This window comes from Carassius auratus, chromosome 13, assembly GCF_003368295.1.
Source record: "Carassius auratus strain Wakin chromosome 13, ASM336829v1, whole genome shotgun sequence".
Lineage (NCBI taxonomy): Eukaryota > Metazoa > Chordata > Actinopteri > Cypriniformes > Cyprinidae > Carassius > Carassius auratus.
Window position 1 is genome coordinate 24,219,535 of NC_039255.1, and position 15,215 is coordinate 24,234,749.

Below are 15,215 nucleotides of genomic sequence, written 5' to 3' on the forward strand. Positions count from 1 at the left end.
CAACATCAATTCCATGTGACAGTGTTAAAATCTAGAGTATGATTTCGACAATGAGTAAGTCCTGAAACGTGTTGTCTAACACCAATAGAGTTCAGAATGTCTATAAATGCTGATCCCAATGCATCTTTTTCATTATCGACATGGATATTAAAATCACCAACTATTAAAACTTTATCTGCAGCCAGAACTAACTCGGATGTAAAATCACCAAACTCTTTAATAAAGTCTGTATGGTGCCCTGGTGGCCTGTATACAGTAGCCAGTACAAACATAACAGGCGATTTATCAGTAACATTGATTTCTCTGGATAATGTTATATGTAGCACCATTACTTCAAACGAGTTATACTTGAAGACTGCCCCCTGAGAAATCCTGAAAACGTTGTTATAAATTGAAGCAACTCCTCCCCCTTTGCCTTTTAGACACAGCTCATGTTTATAACAATAATCTTGGGGGGGGGTGGACTCATTTAAAATAATGTAATCATCAGGTTTTAGCCAGGTTTCTGTCAAACAGAGTACATCTATATTATGATCAGTGATCATATTATTTACAAAAAGTGTTTAAATAGAAAGGGATCTGATATTCAATAAGCTTTATCATTTGTTTACCAATATTACATCTGTTTTTTAGTTGTTGAACCTCAATTAAATTGTTAATCTTAACTTGGTTTGGACGTTTTTTGTATTTTCTAGTTCGGGGAACAGACACAGTCTCTATAGGAGGACAAGCAGGACCTGCTCCTTGTCCTCCTTGATCTTGCACAGTGTCAGTGATCAGTGTCCATAACCCAGTAATCTCATCATGCACCTCCAAGAAGAAAGGCACCAGAGTGGGGTCCTGAGAACCAGCGTGAGCCACACAGAGAAACCAATCATCCAGCCTTGAGGGTAAGGGACGTGGTGGAGGTCTCCGCTTGAGCCAGATGTTCTCGGCACCCTGGGGAAGCCATTATTTCCATATCAGAATACAGCACAGCTGGTTGCCCAGAGGGTTGCAGTGCTGCCGGATAATCCTCTCACGAAAGGTCTGGCTCACCTACAGACGCAGTGATCGCCATCCGAACATTAGGGGGAGCATCAAAAAATACAAGTGTTACCACATGAGAGGGTCCAGCCTGTTTTCTTGGCAGCCCCACTGGCTGTGAATTGCTGGTGGAAGGAGGAGCTCTCGGAGGTTGGTTTCATCTGATAATTATTCACCATCAGACCAGTGTAGCGTTTCGCCAGGGGCAGCGCTTGCATGTTCACCACTTGGTCTATGAAGGGTGTCTTGGGAACCTTGGGCACGTAGCCAGGCTGGGGCCTCAGGTTTACCTGGTAGTCAGCCAGCCCAAACTCTAGGCAGGAATTGTCAACCGAAAATGCATGCAGGTCCCCTACCCTCTTGATGGAGGCCAGTGCAAGCAGGAGCAGAGTTTTCAATGAAAGAAACTTAGCTCAACTGAATTCAAAGGTTCGAATGGGCCCTGCTGTAGTGATTTAAGCATTAGAGTCAGGTCCCAAAAGGGTATAGAGGGGGGCTGGGAAGGATTTAACCTCTAAGGAACCTGACGATGAGGTCATGCTTACTCAAAGACTTCCCATTCACAGGGTCATGGTATGCAGCAATAGCGGCAACCTGGACTTTGAGGGTGGAGGGAGACAGCCTTCGCTCCAGCCCTTGCTGCAGAAAGGAAGCACGACCGCAATCGAGCATCTTCAGGGGTCTTCTCGGCGAGAAGAACACCATTCGACGAACTGGTTCCACTTCAAGGCATAAGCGTGTCTCGTAGACGGTGCTCTTACTGAAGTGATGGTGTCCACTACCTCTTGGGGTTGGTCACCTAGAACCTCCGCATCCCATCCAGGGACCAGACATGGAGTTATCAAAGGTCCTTCCTCAGAGGAATTGGCCAACTTCAGGGAACCAGGTCCGAGTGGGCCAATACAGTGCCACTAGCAAGACTTGCTCCTCGTCCTCCCAGACTTGGCTCACTGGGGAAAACACATACTTGCGTAGGCCCGGCGGCCAGCTGTGTGCCAGTGCGTCCATGCCGAGAGTTTCTTCTGTCAGGGAGTAGGTGAACTGGCAGTGGGAGGTCTCTAGAGAAGCAATCAGGTCTACCTGAGCGGCTCAGAATCGTCTCCAAATCAGCTGGAGCGTCAGGGGATGGAGTCGCCATTCTCCCGGGAGCATTGCTCGATACAGCTCGTCAGCTGTATGGTTGAGCAGGCCCAGAATCTGAATGTCATGAAGTGACCTAAGAACCTTCCGTCTCCAAAGGTGGAGGTGGCGGGCGAGTTGTGACATGCAACGGGAGCGCAGACCACCTTGTCGGTTGATGCCCGTTCCAGCACAGCACCGTTCCAGCACATGCTTGCCTCGTAAGAGACCTTTGAGACGGTTCAAGGCAAGGTGCACTGCTAACAACTCTAGGCAATTGATGTGCCACTGCAGCTGCGGGCCCGTCCAAACCCCTGAGACTGCATGCCGTCGTATGTGGCCCCCCAGCCGGTGGTGGAGGCATCCGTGTAAACCACAGCATGCCTGGAGATCTGCTCTAGGGGCACCCCTTGCCCGGAGAAACGCAAGATCTGCTCTTTTAGTGCTGAGACACACAGGGGAATTGGCTGCTTGCAACATGCCAGGGGTAGTGCAGCCTAAAGTGTGCAATCCACTCGACACCGGAACGACTGCCGCTGAAGTGCTATCTCGCCAACACACAAAGTTTCCGAGAGCATGCTGAACTTGCTTGCACCTGCTGCCTTCTTATACTCACACTGTGATCAGCGGCAGCTGGATGCTATAATTGCATGCCAATGTGCATTGGCTCGTTTAGTTTACACTCGAAGTAGATTGGTCTATCGAAGCAATATCCCATTTTTTTTGTTGGTCACCGACGTGGCGTCGAGAGTGACCGACTGAAAGGGAACTACTTAATTACAGTAAGGTGAGTAGTTGTAATTTGTTACTTCCCACCACTGCAGAACAGTCTCTATAGTATGATATTTAGGTGAAAGTGTCTCTGTGTTGACTTCTGTGATGTGAGGCGGCTAGTAGACAGTCGGTTTTACCAGTCGGTTTTACCAGTCTGTCTTCCTGACCTGGGCCCCAGTTAGTCAAGTGCAAACTCTAAGACTATGTGCCATATTTCTAAAGAGAAGAACGGAACCACCCCTGAAGGGATGAAGACCACCTCTTTTCAACAGGTCAGGTCTGCCCCAAAAGCTTGTCCATGAAACCCATGTTATTCTGCGGGCACCATTTAGACATCCATTTAGTGATGACAGTCTGCTATGTATCTCGTCACAGCGGTAAGCAGGGAAGGGACCAGAGAATATTACAATGCCTGACACACAGTTCACACACCTCTTTATTGTTATTTTTAGTGATTTTGGACTGGTGAAGTCTCATCATTAGTGCCAACATCAATAACAATCTTACTGAATTTACTTTTAGCATCAGCCAGCACTTTTAAATTTGACAAGATGTCAAGCACTCTGGCTCCTGGTAAACTTTTGACTATGGTGGCTGGTGTATCTATTTTCATGTTCCGTACAATAGAATCGCCAATAACTAGAGCACTTTAATCACGTTTCTCAGTGGGTGTATCACTGAGTGGGGAGAACCTGTTTAATGTTTGATCGGAACAGAAGAGCGGTGTTTTGACCCATGACTATGCTGCTTCACAGTCACCCAGTCACACTGCTGTGGGCAAAATAAAATAAAGTAAAATGGTGCTAATATATTATCTTCAATTCCTTTACACAATTTTTTTTTTCAGTTTCATTTGAATTTGGGGTGAAATTTGTTCTAGGCATGTATTTGTGAGATTCACTACTCTGCTCTTAGGTATACATTACAAAGTATGTGAACAGACTGCTCAAATAATATTTGTTAATTTTGTGGCCCTTCGTGCTCTGAATTCTGTTCAAACCAATAATCTATATCTATAATCAATTCTAATATAGTAATGTTTTTGACAACAACAAAAAAAAAAAAATCAACATATTAGCATGGATAAGTATTTTCCCCTCATTGGTTTAAATGTCTATAAAAATCTGCTCCTTTTAAGTGTGTTTTTTTTTTTTTTTTTTTTTTTTTCAAATGAGGGTCCAGGTGTATTTGAAAGCACCAGCTCTATAATAAATGCTCTATTTATTCAAAATGTTAGAAGCTGTTGATGGTTGCATTTTATGTTTCTGTCAACTTGTCTGCAGAGTATTTGGCGCTTTTAAGAACACAGACAACAGAGAGACTGTCTATGCCTGGTTCACATTCTCACACTGGCTTATATACGCCAACAGTGCCGCCAATCCAATTATCTACAATTTCCTCAGTGGTGAGTATTTGACACCTTTCGGCTACATCAGAGGTTTCTGGTTTTAGAGACCCACAGCAAAGTGTCTTTCTTTATTACACACCAGACTGAAATCATCATCATTTTAGAAGCGAGTTGTGTGAATTGATTTGGCTGTATCATATAAAATGGACATATAGATGACCAGAGTTGAGAACAACTGCACTACATGTAATTTCCTCCATCTGCTGGCCACACTAAAGCATTGCACCTTTCATTCCCTACACTGCCTTTAAACGCAGAGAAAACTTCAAAGCTTTGAAATGTCGTTTCCCCTCCAGAAAACATCCTGCACCTTTTAATTCAAAACGCTTATTATTTCCTCATTAGCATTGCAATATTCTCTTTGTGCACCATGGTACAGGTTTGATAATACTGAGTACATCATTACCTGGTCAAGGACGCTTTAGATGTCAGTTAGAGCCCACTGAAGATGAATTAATACATTTAATCCCACCAGTCAAACAGGAGAGCAAAAATTATTATTAATAGTTATTTTAATTATTATTATCAGAATTTTTTTTTTTCAGTACGACCATCAGAACTTTTTGTCGTACTGCGCCAGTGACAGGCTGTTGCACACTTAGAGGTACAAATTTTGTAATTTGTCTTCTGAGAGTTTATAAAAACTGTCATATTAAAATGGGTGATGTACATTTACAGGTTACTCTTTCTGAAAAATGATGTTTGTGTTGAAGTATAAAGACTGCCTGTTATCTGTCTGTTATTTGTTCTGGCTTATATAAGCATGCCCAAAGGCCGTGTAAACCTGTCAGTGATCACAGTTGTGAATGTAAATAAAACAATGTTAAATTATTAACAGTAATTTACACTGAAGTGTAGGTGTTTTTAGATGTTCATCTGGGAATGATGGATGAGCCAGTGTAATCCACGGCATGTGCTCACTTATCTGTGAAAAATGTTTTTAATGGATTACTAAAATGCTTAATGGTTAATTTGATGCTTTAAATCAAATCCTGAATATTTTTCCTCACAGGTAAATTTCGAGAGGAGTTCAAAGCAGCATTCATCTGTCATTGCTCCGGTAGAGATGAGACACGCAAGGAAAGAGTCAGAGTGAGAACCAGTACAGATAGCCGCAAATCACTGTCTACCCAAGTAAACCATTTTGACAACATCTCCAGGATTTCTGACCATGCTGTGTAGCTCCATCATGAGAAGGGTTGGCTGGGTTAATCCTACTGAGTGCCACTTCACCAGTCATGACCACCGACTAGAAGAACACAGATGTGCCCTATGTTTTGACCTGCAAGAAGCATGGATGGAAGGATTGAATAGACCTATTATCCCCTGAGAATTACCCAGCCTTTTTGAAAATGACAGTGTATCTATCGTGGGAGCACATGAACCTTCCTGTGAATCAAATTTTTTACCCTCTGAGCCAAGGGGTTATTTTTCTGCTCACCGCAACAGGTGATGTACCCACAATCCCCAGAGATGATGTGCATGCAAATAATGGCATGTGTCCGAAACACACTGCATTCCTCATCTCAAGATAAAAAGCCAATGATGATAGAAGGGATGCATAATGGTGATGTGTCATTTTTCCAGTGTTAAAATAGTCTCCTATCAAATCTCATGTAGAGACAACGAAGTAATTTGTGAGTTATCTAAAATGTGTAAAGACTGCAGCACCACTGCTCTTTATTTTTGAGCATCCTATAACCAGCTGAACACAGTGATACTGGCTCATCAGTCATGTGAATTTTGGATGTTACTATTTGTTTGAATGGCCAGTGGCCAAACAGTATTTTTGGAATTCATCCCCTAGCAGTGCAGAAATAACACACTTCATAGAACAGGTGACACTTTACACAATGCATGCTTAAACTGCTTCAAGTACTTGTGAAAATTGATATTGTATATACATATATGTCTTTTTTTTTTTTTTTTTTTTTTTTTCTGTGTTTAAAGAATGTGCAATTTTTCTCTATAAGTATTCTTTTAGTCATCTTTTCAAGAACAGTCTGCTCTAATTTCTTGGTCAAGTACTCAAAAAAACAAAACCAAAAAAACAGTAATTATGCTTACAGATAAAAGTCTGTTATTTCCAGTGATAAGCATCTGTGTTGTGTGGTGTTTGCATTTATTTCTAAAAGAGTCATTTTGATGTTTTGCACGGTCCAGCAGTAATTATTTGCTCTGAGTGTTTGCTTGTTGGGTCAGGAAGCCTGGTGCACTGGCTGTCGTGACTATTATTAGTCAAATTACTAGTCATAAAACAGAACAAGGGCACAATAAAGCATCTTTGTTCAAGTGTGGTACAAGCCAAGCACAAACAGGTGAACAGCAGGGCATAGAACTAATTATGATGTATACCTCTCAGGTGCTTGCTTTGAGCTCTTGTGTAACTTATTAAAAATGTGTACTTGCTGCTACTTATGACATTTATTCATAAATGCATTGAATGTGATTTTCATACATGCTGACCTTTAAACCATGTTTACACAGAAAAAAAAAGGAAAAAGATAACTACTTTTGTCTATTTAGGTGCAATCCATATATAAATAAACAATAGCAACACAAGTAATTGCTTTTTGCAATTTTTTTTTTTTTTATTTTTTTTTTTTTGCCAGCACTAAACTAGCACTAACATGTATAATACATTCTGAACCAGAATGGAAATATATGATGTTCTGTTTAGGGTTGTCATGCCTTTTTGTGCCGTTATTATAAATATTTTAGTGATATCATTCTACTTTGTAACAGTTGTAGTCATAAGGCCAACAGTTTGACTATACACAGAGTTAGGTGTCAGGACTTTTAACCTATTGTGCTTGTCTGAGGCTGAGACTAAGGCCAGTGGCAAATGTTTAGTTTTAACTACAGTAATGGTTAATGATTTATCTTATATGTTATAAAACATTTAAACACTTATTTAAGACACAATTACAGATGGCTAGGATATGCACTGACTCTCTCTGGCCTCGACCACATGATGTGACAGTGAGCTGTACAGTTGAGTGACATTCAACACAGAGAGCGTCACACACCTGAGAGGGATTATTCATTAGCACCGTGACGTCTCTCTGGGGTGAATAGAGCGCGGTGAAGCGGAGCTGTTCACTCACACAGGTGCTTAACACCGATACTCCACCAACACCCCGTCATAAACACATGAAGGCCATGAAAGCAGCATTTCTCATTGGTGAGTAGAGAATCTATTTTAAGGATTAGTGAGCTTTTAGCAGTTTAGTGCTTCATTGATCTTGGAAATTATTTCTGATGGAGTTATTGATATTGATTTCTCATGTTCGTGCCTAAACATTTGCCAGGTGTTTCTATATTGCTCTTGGAGTGAGACGGTCTAAAATATAGTGGAATCAAATCGATCTGTTCTTACCTAAGTGTAAGTGCAATAACAAGTGCAAATAACAAGCTAAAGATGCTCTTTAAAACATTCTCATAATCATAATGGATTACATTGATCATGAGGTTTTGTCCAACATGCAGAAGAGTTGCTGTTGTTACAGTGGTAAAAAAATAAATGTTTGTTATGCTAATGAAAAAAAAAAAAAAAAAAAAAAAAAAAAATATATATATATATATATATATATATATATATATATATATATATAAAATTAGGAAATACTATTTTCAAAGGAAACATTTTTACAAAACAAAATGGCTTTGAAAAGCATGAGACTATGCAGCAAATATTGTGTGAATCCATGCTTAACAGATAGATTGTCATTTCTCACTGCATTAAGCTGAAGTCAGTATGAGCCAATTATGAATTCTATTTCCATTCCAGTGTCTCATTTGCTGCTCCAGCTAGTTTGCATTGAAACGATGAGATCTACAGACTGCATTTCGCACATGGATACTTGTGTTTCTCCACACGTCTGCAAAAGTGAACAGGCTGTTCTCAGAAATGTCTGTCATTTTAAAGGTACAGAATTCTTGTTTAAACTTCTGTGAGGGCAATCTATTGTTTTTCGTTTAATGGGATAGGACCTGGGTTGGCTGGTCACATTGGGTTAATAACTGCTCTCACAAAAAAATTTACAAATTGAATGTTTGCCCTCTTGATCCATTCAAACTGATCCTGTTAAGGCATTAAAAATTAAAATCTTTCAAGGTGAGGACAACTTTTCAATTTGTCACAAATGAGTATGTGTGGGGGCAGTCAGCACACTGGTTTTCAAGGTTTTGGGTGCCACGTGCAGTGTATTATAATAATAATGAATCATTTATAGCAAATTATTTCTATATACACAGATAGGCATACATAAAACAGCCCCACTATACATGACTTTTCCAATTTGAAATCAACCATGCTGCTATTTCAACTGAGCTGGGTTATCTTAAATTTCTGACAAAGATATTCAACAAAGAAAATGCTGTCAGCAACACCTGTCTCCTCTACCTTGTGAAATGTCTCATCACTTTGTGGGCAGTAATTGGATTTAAGTGCAATAGCCTTGAGCAAACTGCATGACTCAAAATGAGGCTGTATGTCCATCCAGAGAAGAAGAAAGGTCTAGCTTGAGGGGATATTGAAGTTGTTTGTTGGTAGTGCCTGAATGCAAAAGAGAGAGAGAGAGAGAGAGAGAGAGAGCGAGAGAGAGAGAGCGAGAGAGAGAAAACACACTGGCGCAAGGGAAGTGAAGGATATAAGAGAACAATATATGAGATCATCAGTCCATATTCACATTATGCTACTAACTGTCATCTTGATACATTTTAACATGATACCATGAAAGCCATCTTGGAAATTCGTATCACACTTTAAAATTGTAGATAATTATATGCTTCAACTTAAGAACCAATTAAAGGATTGCATGGTTTATACACATTAACATTAACTTCAGTTTTTTTTAATTAATTCACACATTGAGACACAGATTTATAGAGTTCACTCATTAAAAGCTGATGGTAAGCTCATGTCAATGCAGTGGCATTGAAATCACCTCTAGTAAAGGTTGCTTTGTCTCTTTTCATCTCTGTGGAAAGATGGAGACTGCCACATGACTGACGCAAAGGTCTGTAAGGCCACTCTTCAGATGATGTTAAGCCGCTCACCTGCATTGGGACAGTGTGTGTGCTCTGGGCTGGATCCATGCAGCACTCTACAGCAGCTGTACTCTCAGTGCCAGCATCATTGGGGTACTGTATACCACACACATTAAATATTGCAATTTACCATGCAATTTGCCATGCAAAAATTGCACGCACACTAACACGCTAAAAGGGATAGTAATTATTATTGCAATTATATACATGCAAATCACGAAACATAAAAGTATTATACAAGTTCCTATTCCACGGAACAGACCAAAACTGACTTGGTTTGATGTATGTGTCACTGTCATTTTTAATTTGAAAGAATTATGTGCTTTGGCAGAAGGAAATATTATCAGTGAATAAGAACTTACAGGTTTGCAATGACACAAGGCAGATTACATGCCAACGGAATAACAACAAAACCCAACCTGAGGCAGAACAGCAAGCCAGTGATCACAAAGCACATGGTCAGTGGTGGCTTGTCAGGGGAGGCAAGAGAGGCACAGCCTACTCAGAACTGAAAAAAAAATAAATAAATAAATTGAAGAAGAAGATTACAATTTGATGTTAATAAAATCTAATGTTACAATTTAATATTAACCTAATGTCTTCAGAATGCGTATTTCTTTATTGTAATTTCACCATTGCCACCCATGAGCCACCACTGGACAAGTCCTTAGTCTCTACATTGAGCACCAAATCGTTTGGTAAACTCATAATTACATGCATGCTGTGATGCCCTCATTATACACTCTCATACCCTCAATCCAGTGCATCACTCCAACCGATCCTGTCTTGAAGAGGTAATGGCTTGTCTTGGGGAGAAAGCCTGTAACAGCAGGATGGTGCCGTTTGTCCAGGAATGCAATGCTTACCAATGCAACGCCAGTCAGTGCAGAGAGGGACTGAGGCAGTTCTACTCTGCCCTTCCTCACAATGTGGCTGAGAAACTGGTGTTCTGTGAATGTGACAGAGAAGACCAGGAATGCCAGCAGATGAAGGCCTCTCTACACTCTGGATCCTGTGTGAATGACCAGCTGCAGACACCATGGACCTGCCTGGAGGCTCTGGACCGCTGCTCTGAAGATATATTGTGCAGGTTTGCCCTGAACATTGATTGCATAGCATTGACCAAACAATTTGCACTAGGATATATTTATAGAACATAATTTCTATCAACCAGTTATAGCCCAGGTATTTTTTTTTTTGGGGGGGGGGGGGGGCAGTTAGGCAGTTTCCTTTGGTACTATCAACTTTGGCTTTTATTGCTGGCTTTTACTTTGGAACAGCATCTATTGTGGTAAGCAGTCAACTGGTCAGTTGTACAAACTAGTTGAATGAACTAATGAATGAGAAAGTACAAATTCACATACATCCACTATATGAGCTAAATTGTAAAATACTCAAAGGTTGCGTGTGTGTTGGTACAGATGTGCTGTTCCCCAAATAATGAAGCTGGTTGACTAGAAGGTCTTACTCTTTCTGGTTGACTGAATATGTTTTAGGTAACTAGTTAAGTGGTATTGTGGGAACACTGGTACCAAAGATTTATACAGACTGCTGCTGATAAAAACAACTCTTTACTATTCGCAGGCAGATATTTAGCAGGTACCTGTCCAAATGTTTTGGGGAAAAGGAATCTGCATTTGATACGACTAGTGAATGGCTAAGTCGTCTGGACCCTGACTTCTTTATTGGGCACGACCTCCAGTGCAGGGTTGCATTTGTGGAAACGATGGGATCAATAATTCATCACCCATGCACTTGTGATGGATTAAATCACCATGATCAGTATAAGTGCAATGAGTTGAAACAAATTTTCCAAGACAAGTCCCTCTTCAGTAAGTACTTTCACAAATTAAAATGTTATTGGCCAATTTAACTACTGCATTTGCATAGTCATATTCTGATTAATGTATTCTGATTTAACCACTGAAATCACAGCACTCTCAGGGACCAAAGAAAATTTTCGACATGGAGGAGAATCCTCTGAATTAAACACTGGGCAACAGCCAACCAGTGACACAAGCACTGGGCAGCAGTGGTTACGTGGTGAAAATGTCCAACATGGACAATTCGATGATTCAAGTAATGGACAGCGGCCAACCAATGAATCAAGCATTAAGCAGCAATGGTTGAGTGGTGAGTTGACTCACTTATCATGCAGGATCACTTTTCCTTTTTCATTACGTTATTGATGATGTAATTAAATGTATCATCTTTGCTTACCAGATCAATTGTTTTACATACTGATATATATCTCTGCTTTGATGGTGGTGGTATTGTTCATCGTCAGCCTTGTTTTGCACAGACTGTGGTAAGTTGTCATTATTGCAATGCATCCCAAATTATGCAGATGTTTTAATAATTTTTTTTTTTTTAAATGGCCTTTCTTTTAGGAGAATACACAAAGCTGCTAGTAAACCGACTTTTGAGGACCATCAGTCAAAGTCTCTGATGTTGTCATCTGTTATTATTTGAGTGACGTGGACTGGCAGTGATATTTATGATCTTTGCGCATTGTAGTTACATCTTTCACTGTGAATTTAAAATATTCTGGCTGATGCTCTGATATATTATTTATATCGGATGAAAAAGGAAATTATAGGCCATCTTGATTTTATCCACCTGGTGCTGACAGCATATATTGGATTATTTTATTATTTATAATTTAAAAAAATACTTGTTTTCAAAATTGTTGTCATTTGGTATTATTGCCATTACAATGTTAACTTGGAAGGTGTCAAAATATGAAGATTTTTTTTCCCTTAATATTCTGACATATACGAGGCCATTGTACTGAAGATACAGATGTGTATAGCAAGTTTCAGACCTCACAAATAAGCTTGTAAATTAATTGTCTTGTGTAATAAATGTAATAATAATAATACTCTCATTGTGAAAAAAAAAAAAAAAAAAAAAAAAAAAAAAAAAAAAAAAAAAAAATATATATATATATATATATATATATATATATATATATATATATATATATATATATATATATATATATTTGCAATGTGCTTATCTAATTCTGTTTCAGGGCATAAACTATAAATAAAGTCTTAATGAGCAACATTCAGCATCTGTGATGTCTTTACTCTCATTTAACTAAGCTTTGGCAGATGATGCACAGACACTATAGGGAAAGAGCTGAACTGAATGATGACATCACTGAATCATCAATGAACTGACTTTAGTTGAAAAATAAAAATAAAAATACTCTTGTCTATTTGTCATTGACAAACTATTGTCCTGTTTGACACTGTAAAGCTGCTTTAACACGATCAGTATTGTATAAACTGCTATACAAATAAAGAATAAAGAACACACTGTTATATATTTCATTAGGATGTGCTTAGGTAACGTTTACTTTATGTCTGTGTTTACAATGCATTATAATACATATTTTAATTAATTGTATTTTTCATAAATTTAGCCATAGTTCTAATACATCCTAATAGGTAACTGTATTACCTTAAATCTCTCCATGGTTACACCTTTTGAGTTTAATATACAACATATAATGCAACGAGAAAATCGGTGTAGTTTATGTGTTTTGTACCCCTTATATATATATATATATATATATATATATATATATATATATATATATATATATATATATATATATATATACACACAGTACAGACCAAAAGTTTGGAAACGTTACTATTTTTAATGTTTTTTAAAGAAGTTTCTTCTGCTCATCAAGCCTGCATTTATTTGACCAAAAATACAGAAACAAATGTAATATTGTGATATATCATTACAATTTAAAATAATTGGTTCTAAATTTATTATACTTTAATTTATCATTTATTTCTGTGATGCAAAGCTGAATTTTTAGGATCATTATCAAATGATCCTTTAGAAATCATTCTAATATGATGATTCATTATCAAAGTTGGAAACAGGTCTGCTGCTTAATATTTTTTTCAGAACATGTGATACTTTTTTAGGATACTTTTATGAATAAAACTTAAAAAAAATAATAATAAAAAAAGCTATGTTTTTAAAATATAAATATTTTGTAATAACAATATACGCTACTGGTCAGTAATTTGGGGTCAGTAATTTTTCTTTTTTTTTAAATAAAATCTATATTTTTATTCAGCAAGGATGAGTTAAATTGCTAAAAAGTGATAGTAAAGAAAATATATTATTATAATATATATTATTAGATTTGTTTTTTTTTTTTATAAATGCAGTTCTTTTAACCTTTTATTCATCAAATATATTAGACAGCAGAATTGTTTCCAACACTCATAATAAATCAGAATATTAGAATGATTTCTAAATGATCATGTGATCGACTGGATGTTACATGTGACACTGAAGATTGGAGTAATGATGCTGAAAATTCAGCTTTGCATCACAGAAGTAAATTATTTTTTAAAAGCATATTCAAATAGAAAACTATTATTTTAAGTTGTAATAATATTTCACAGTATTACTTATTTTGATCAAATAAATGCAGGCTTGATGAGCAGAAGAAACTTATTTCAAAAACATTTAAAAAATAGTAATGTTTCCAAACTTTTGGTCTGTACTGTATATATATATATATATATATATATATATATATATATATATATATATATATATATATATACATATATATGTATGTATGTATGTGCCTGAAACCCAGAATATGTATGTTTTGAAAAGTAAAAGTGTTAATGTGTAAGCAAAAACATATGTATGTGAAACAAGAATGTAAGTTCATTAGAGTGCCAGAATGAATTATGGCTTCAGCCTCTCATATTATTTTCTAAGTAGGCGTACATGAATTTCAATCAGACCCCTTGCCACAAGTGTATAAAATCAAGCATCAAGCCGTGCAGTCTGCATTTACAAACATTAAAAAAAAAAAAGGCTCATTCTGAAGAGCGAAGTGAATTCTAAATTGGTAGTGTGATAAAATGTCATCTTTGCAATAAATCTGTTATCTGTTATATTAGATATTCCTCGGCCAACAGTAGACCTTCTGTTGTCTCAGATTGATTGTAAAAGCTTGAAACATACAGCCACACTGGAGAAGAATTTGAAAAAGATAAAGAGGACAGGTGTAAAAACAAAAAAAGACAGGGGAACAATGGAATGGGGGAGAAAATAAATGAAAATTACACATCAGTTTGTTATGTCAATGTAATTCTGCATTTTCTATAATAGGCTTGGCCTTGCCTTCAATTGTTAAATCATCTGGGGATCAAGTCATGGCAGTGTGCTATAATAAACAGCTGTGTCCATCTGTTTGCTTTCGTTTGTATACACCTGAGAGTGAAAAGGGCTGAATATCTATTACCTTCTCAAGTAGAGGTAATAAAGGCAAACAGATTGCTGCTTTAACACTCACCCAAAACAATTTGAGCACTTGATAAGCATGACATGTAGAGAAGAGTAAATAAGACCAGACCACAAGTGATAAAATGAAATGTTTACACAGAGCACATCCCACCTGTATTTAAACTAGATCCAAAGAAATATAAAGTAATGAAAGAAGTACCCTGGAAACCTATCAGTGTCAGCTTGAAGCATGAATGTTTTATGGTTTTAAAAAATTCACAAAATTACAAAAAAACTTTAAATAAAGAAATGAAACTTCCAAACAATCTCAGGTTACAAAGCTGTAAAAGATATTGATATAGATACAAAAAATAATAATAATAAATAAATAAAAGATATTTAGGTATATAGTCACTTTCAAGTCTCATCTTTTATTTATTTATTTATTTATTTATTTATTTATTTATTTATTTATCTATCAGTCTCACCTTTATTTATTTTAGCTATAAATTCCTCTAACTGTATGCATGTATGTATGTATGTATGTATGTATATA

The 15,215-nt window shown here is 37.4% G+C and overlaps 2 protein-coding genes and 1 pseudogene across 2 annotated transcripts in view; 2 read left to right on the forward strand and 1 right to left on the reverse strand.

Moving 5' to 3' along the window:
- LOC113113132 (orexin receptor type 2) overlaps nt 1–6,420 on the forward strand; it is a 75,267-nt gene extending 68,847 nt beyond the window's left edge. The window contains exons 8-9 of the mRNA XM_026279313.1: nt 4,203–4,324; nt 5,340–6,420. Coding sequence (XP_026135098.1) covers nt 4,203–4,324; nt 5,340–5,509 — 292 coding nt within the window. The 3' untranslated portion in view covers nt 5,510–6,420. The remainder of the gene's footprint in view (nt 1–4,202; nt 4,325–5,339) is intronic.
- Nucleotides 6,421–7,278: 858 nt separating this feature from the next.
- On the forward strand, nt 7,279–12,195 carry LOC113113201 (GDNF family receptor alpha-like). The gene is made up of 8 exons (XM_026279372.1): nt 7,279–7,511; nt 8,118–8,255; nt 9,320–9,472; nt 10,142–10,469; nt 10,964–11,211; nt 11,315–11,512; nt 11,603–11,687; nt 11,770–12,195. Exons 1-8 carry the CDS (start codon nt 7,481–7,483, stop codon nt 11,849–11,851), a joined length of 1,263 nt encoding a protein of 420 aa, XP_026135157.1. The 5' UTR covers nt 7,279–7,480; the 3' UTR covers nt 11,852–12,195.
- Nucleotides 12,196–12,864: 669 nt separating this feature from the next.
- LOC113113133 (3-hydroxymethyl-3-methylglutaryl-CoA lyase, cytoplasmic-like) overlaps nt 12,865–15,215 on the reverse strand; it is a 58,555-nt pseudogene continuing 56,204 nt past the window's right edge.

Coding starts and splice junctions, on each gene's coding strand:
- LOC113113201 (XM_026279372.1), top strand. CDS start 7,481: ATGAAGGCCATGAAAGCAGCATTTCTCATTG. Junction 9,473..10,141: donor TCAGTGCCAGCATCATTGGG/GTACTGTATACC, acceptor CCCTCAATCCAG/TGCATCACTCCAACCGATCC. Junction 11,688..11,769: donor CTTGTTTTGCACAGACTGTG/GTAAGTTGTCAT, acceptor CCTTTCTTTTAG/GAGAATACACAAAGCTGCTA.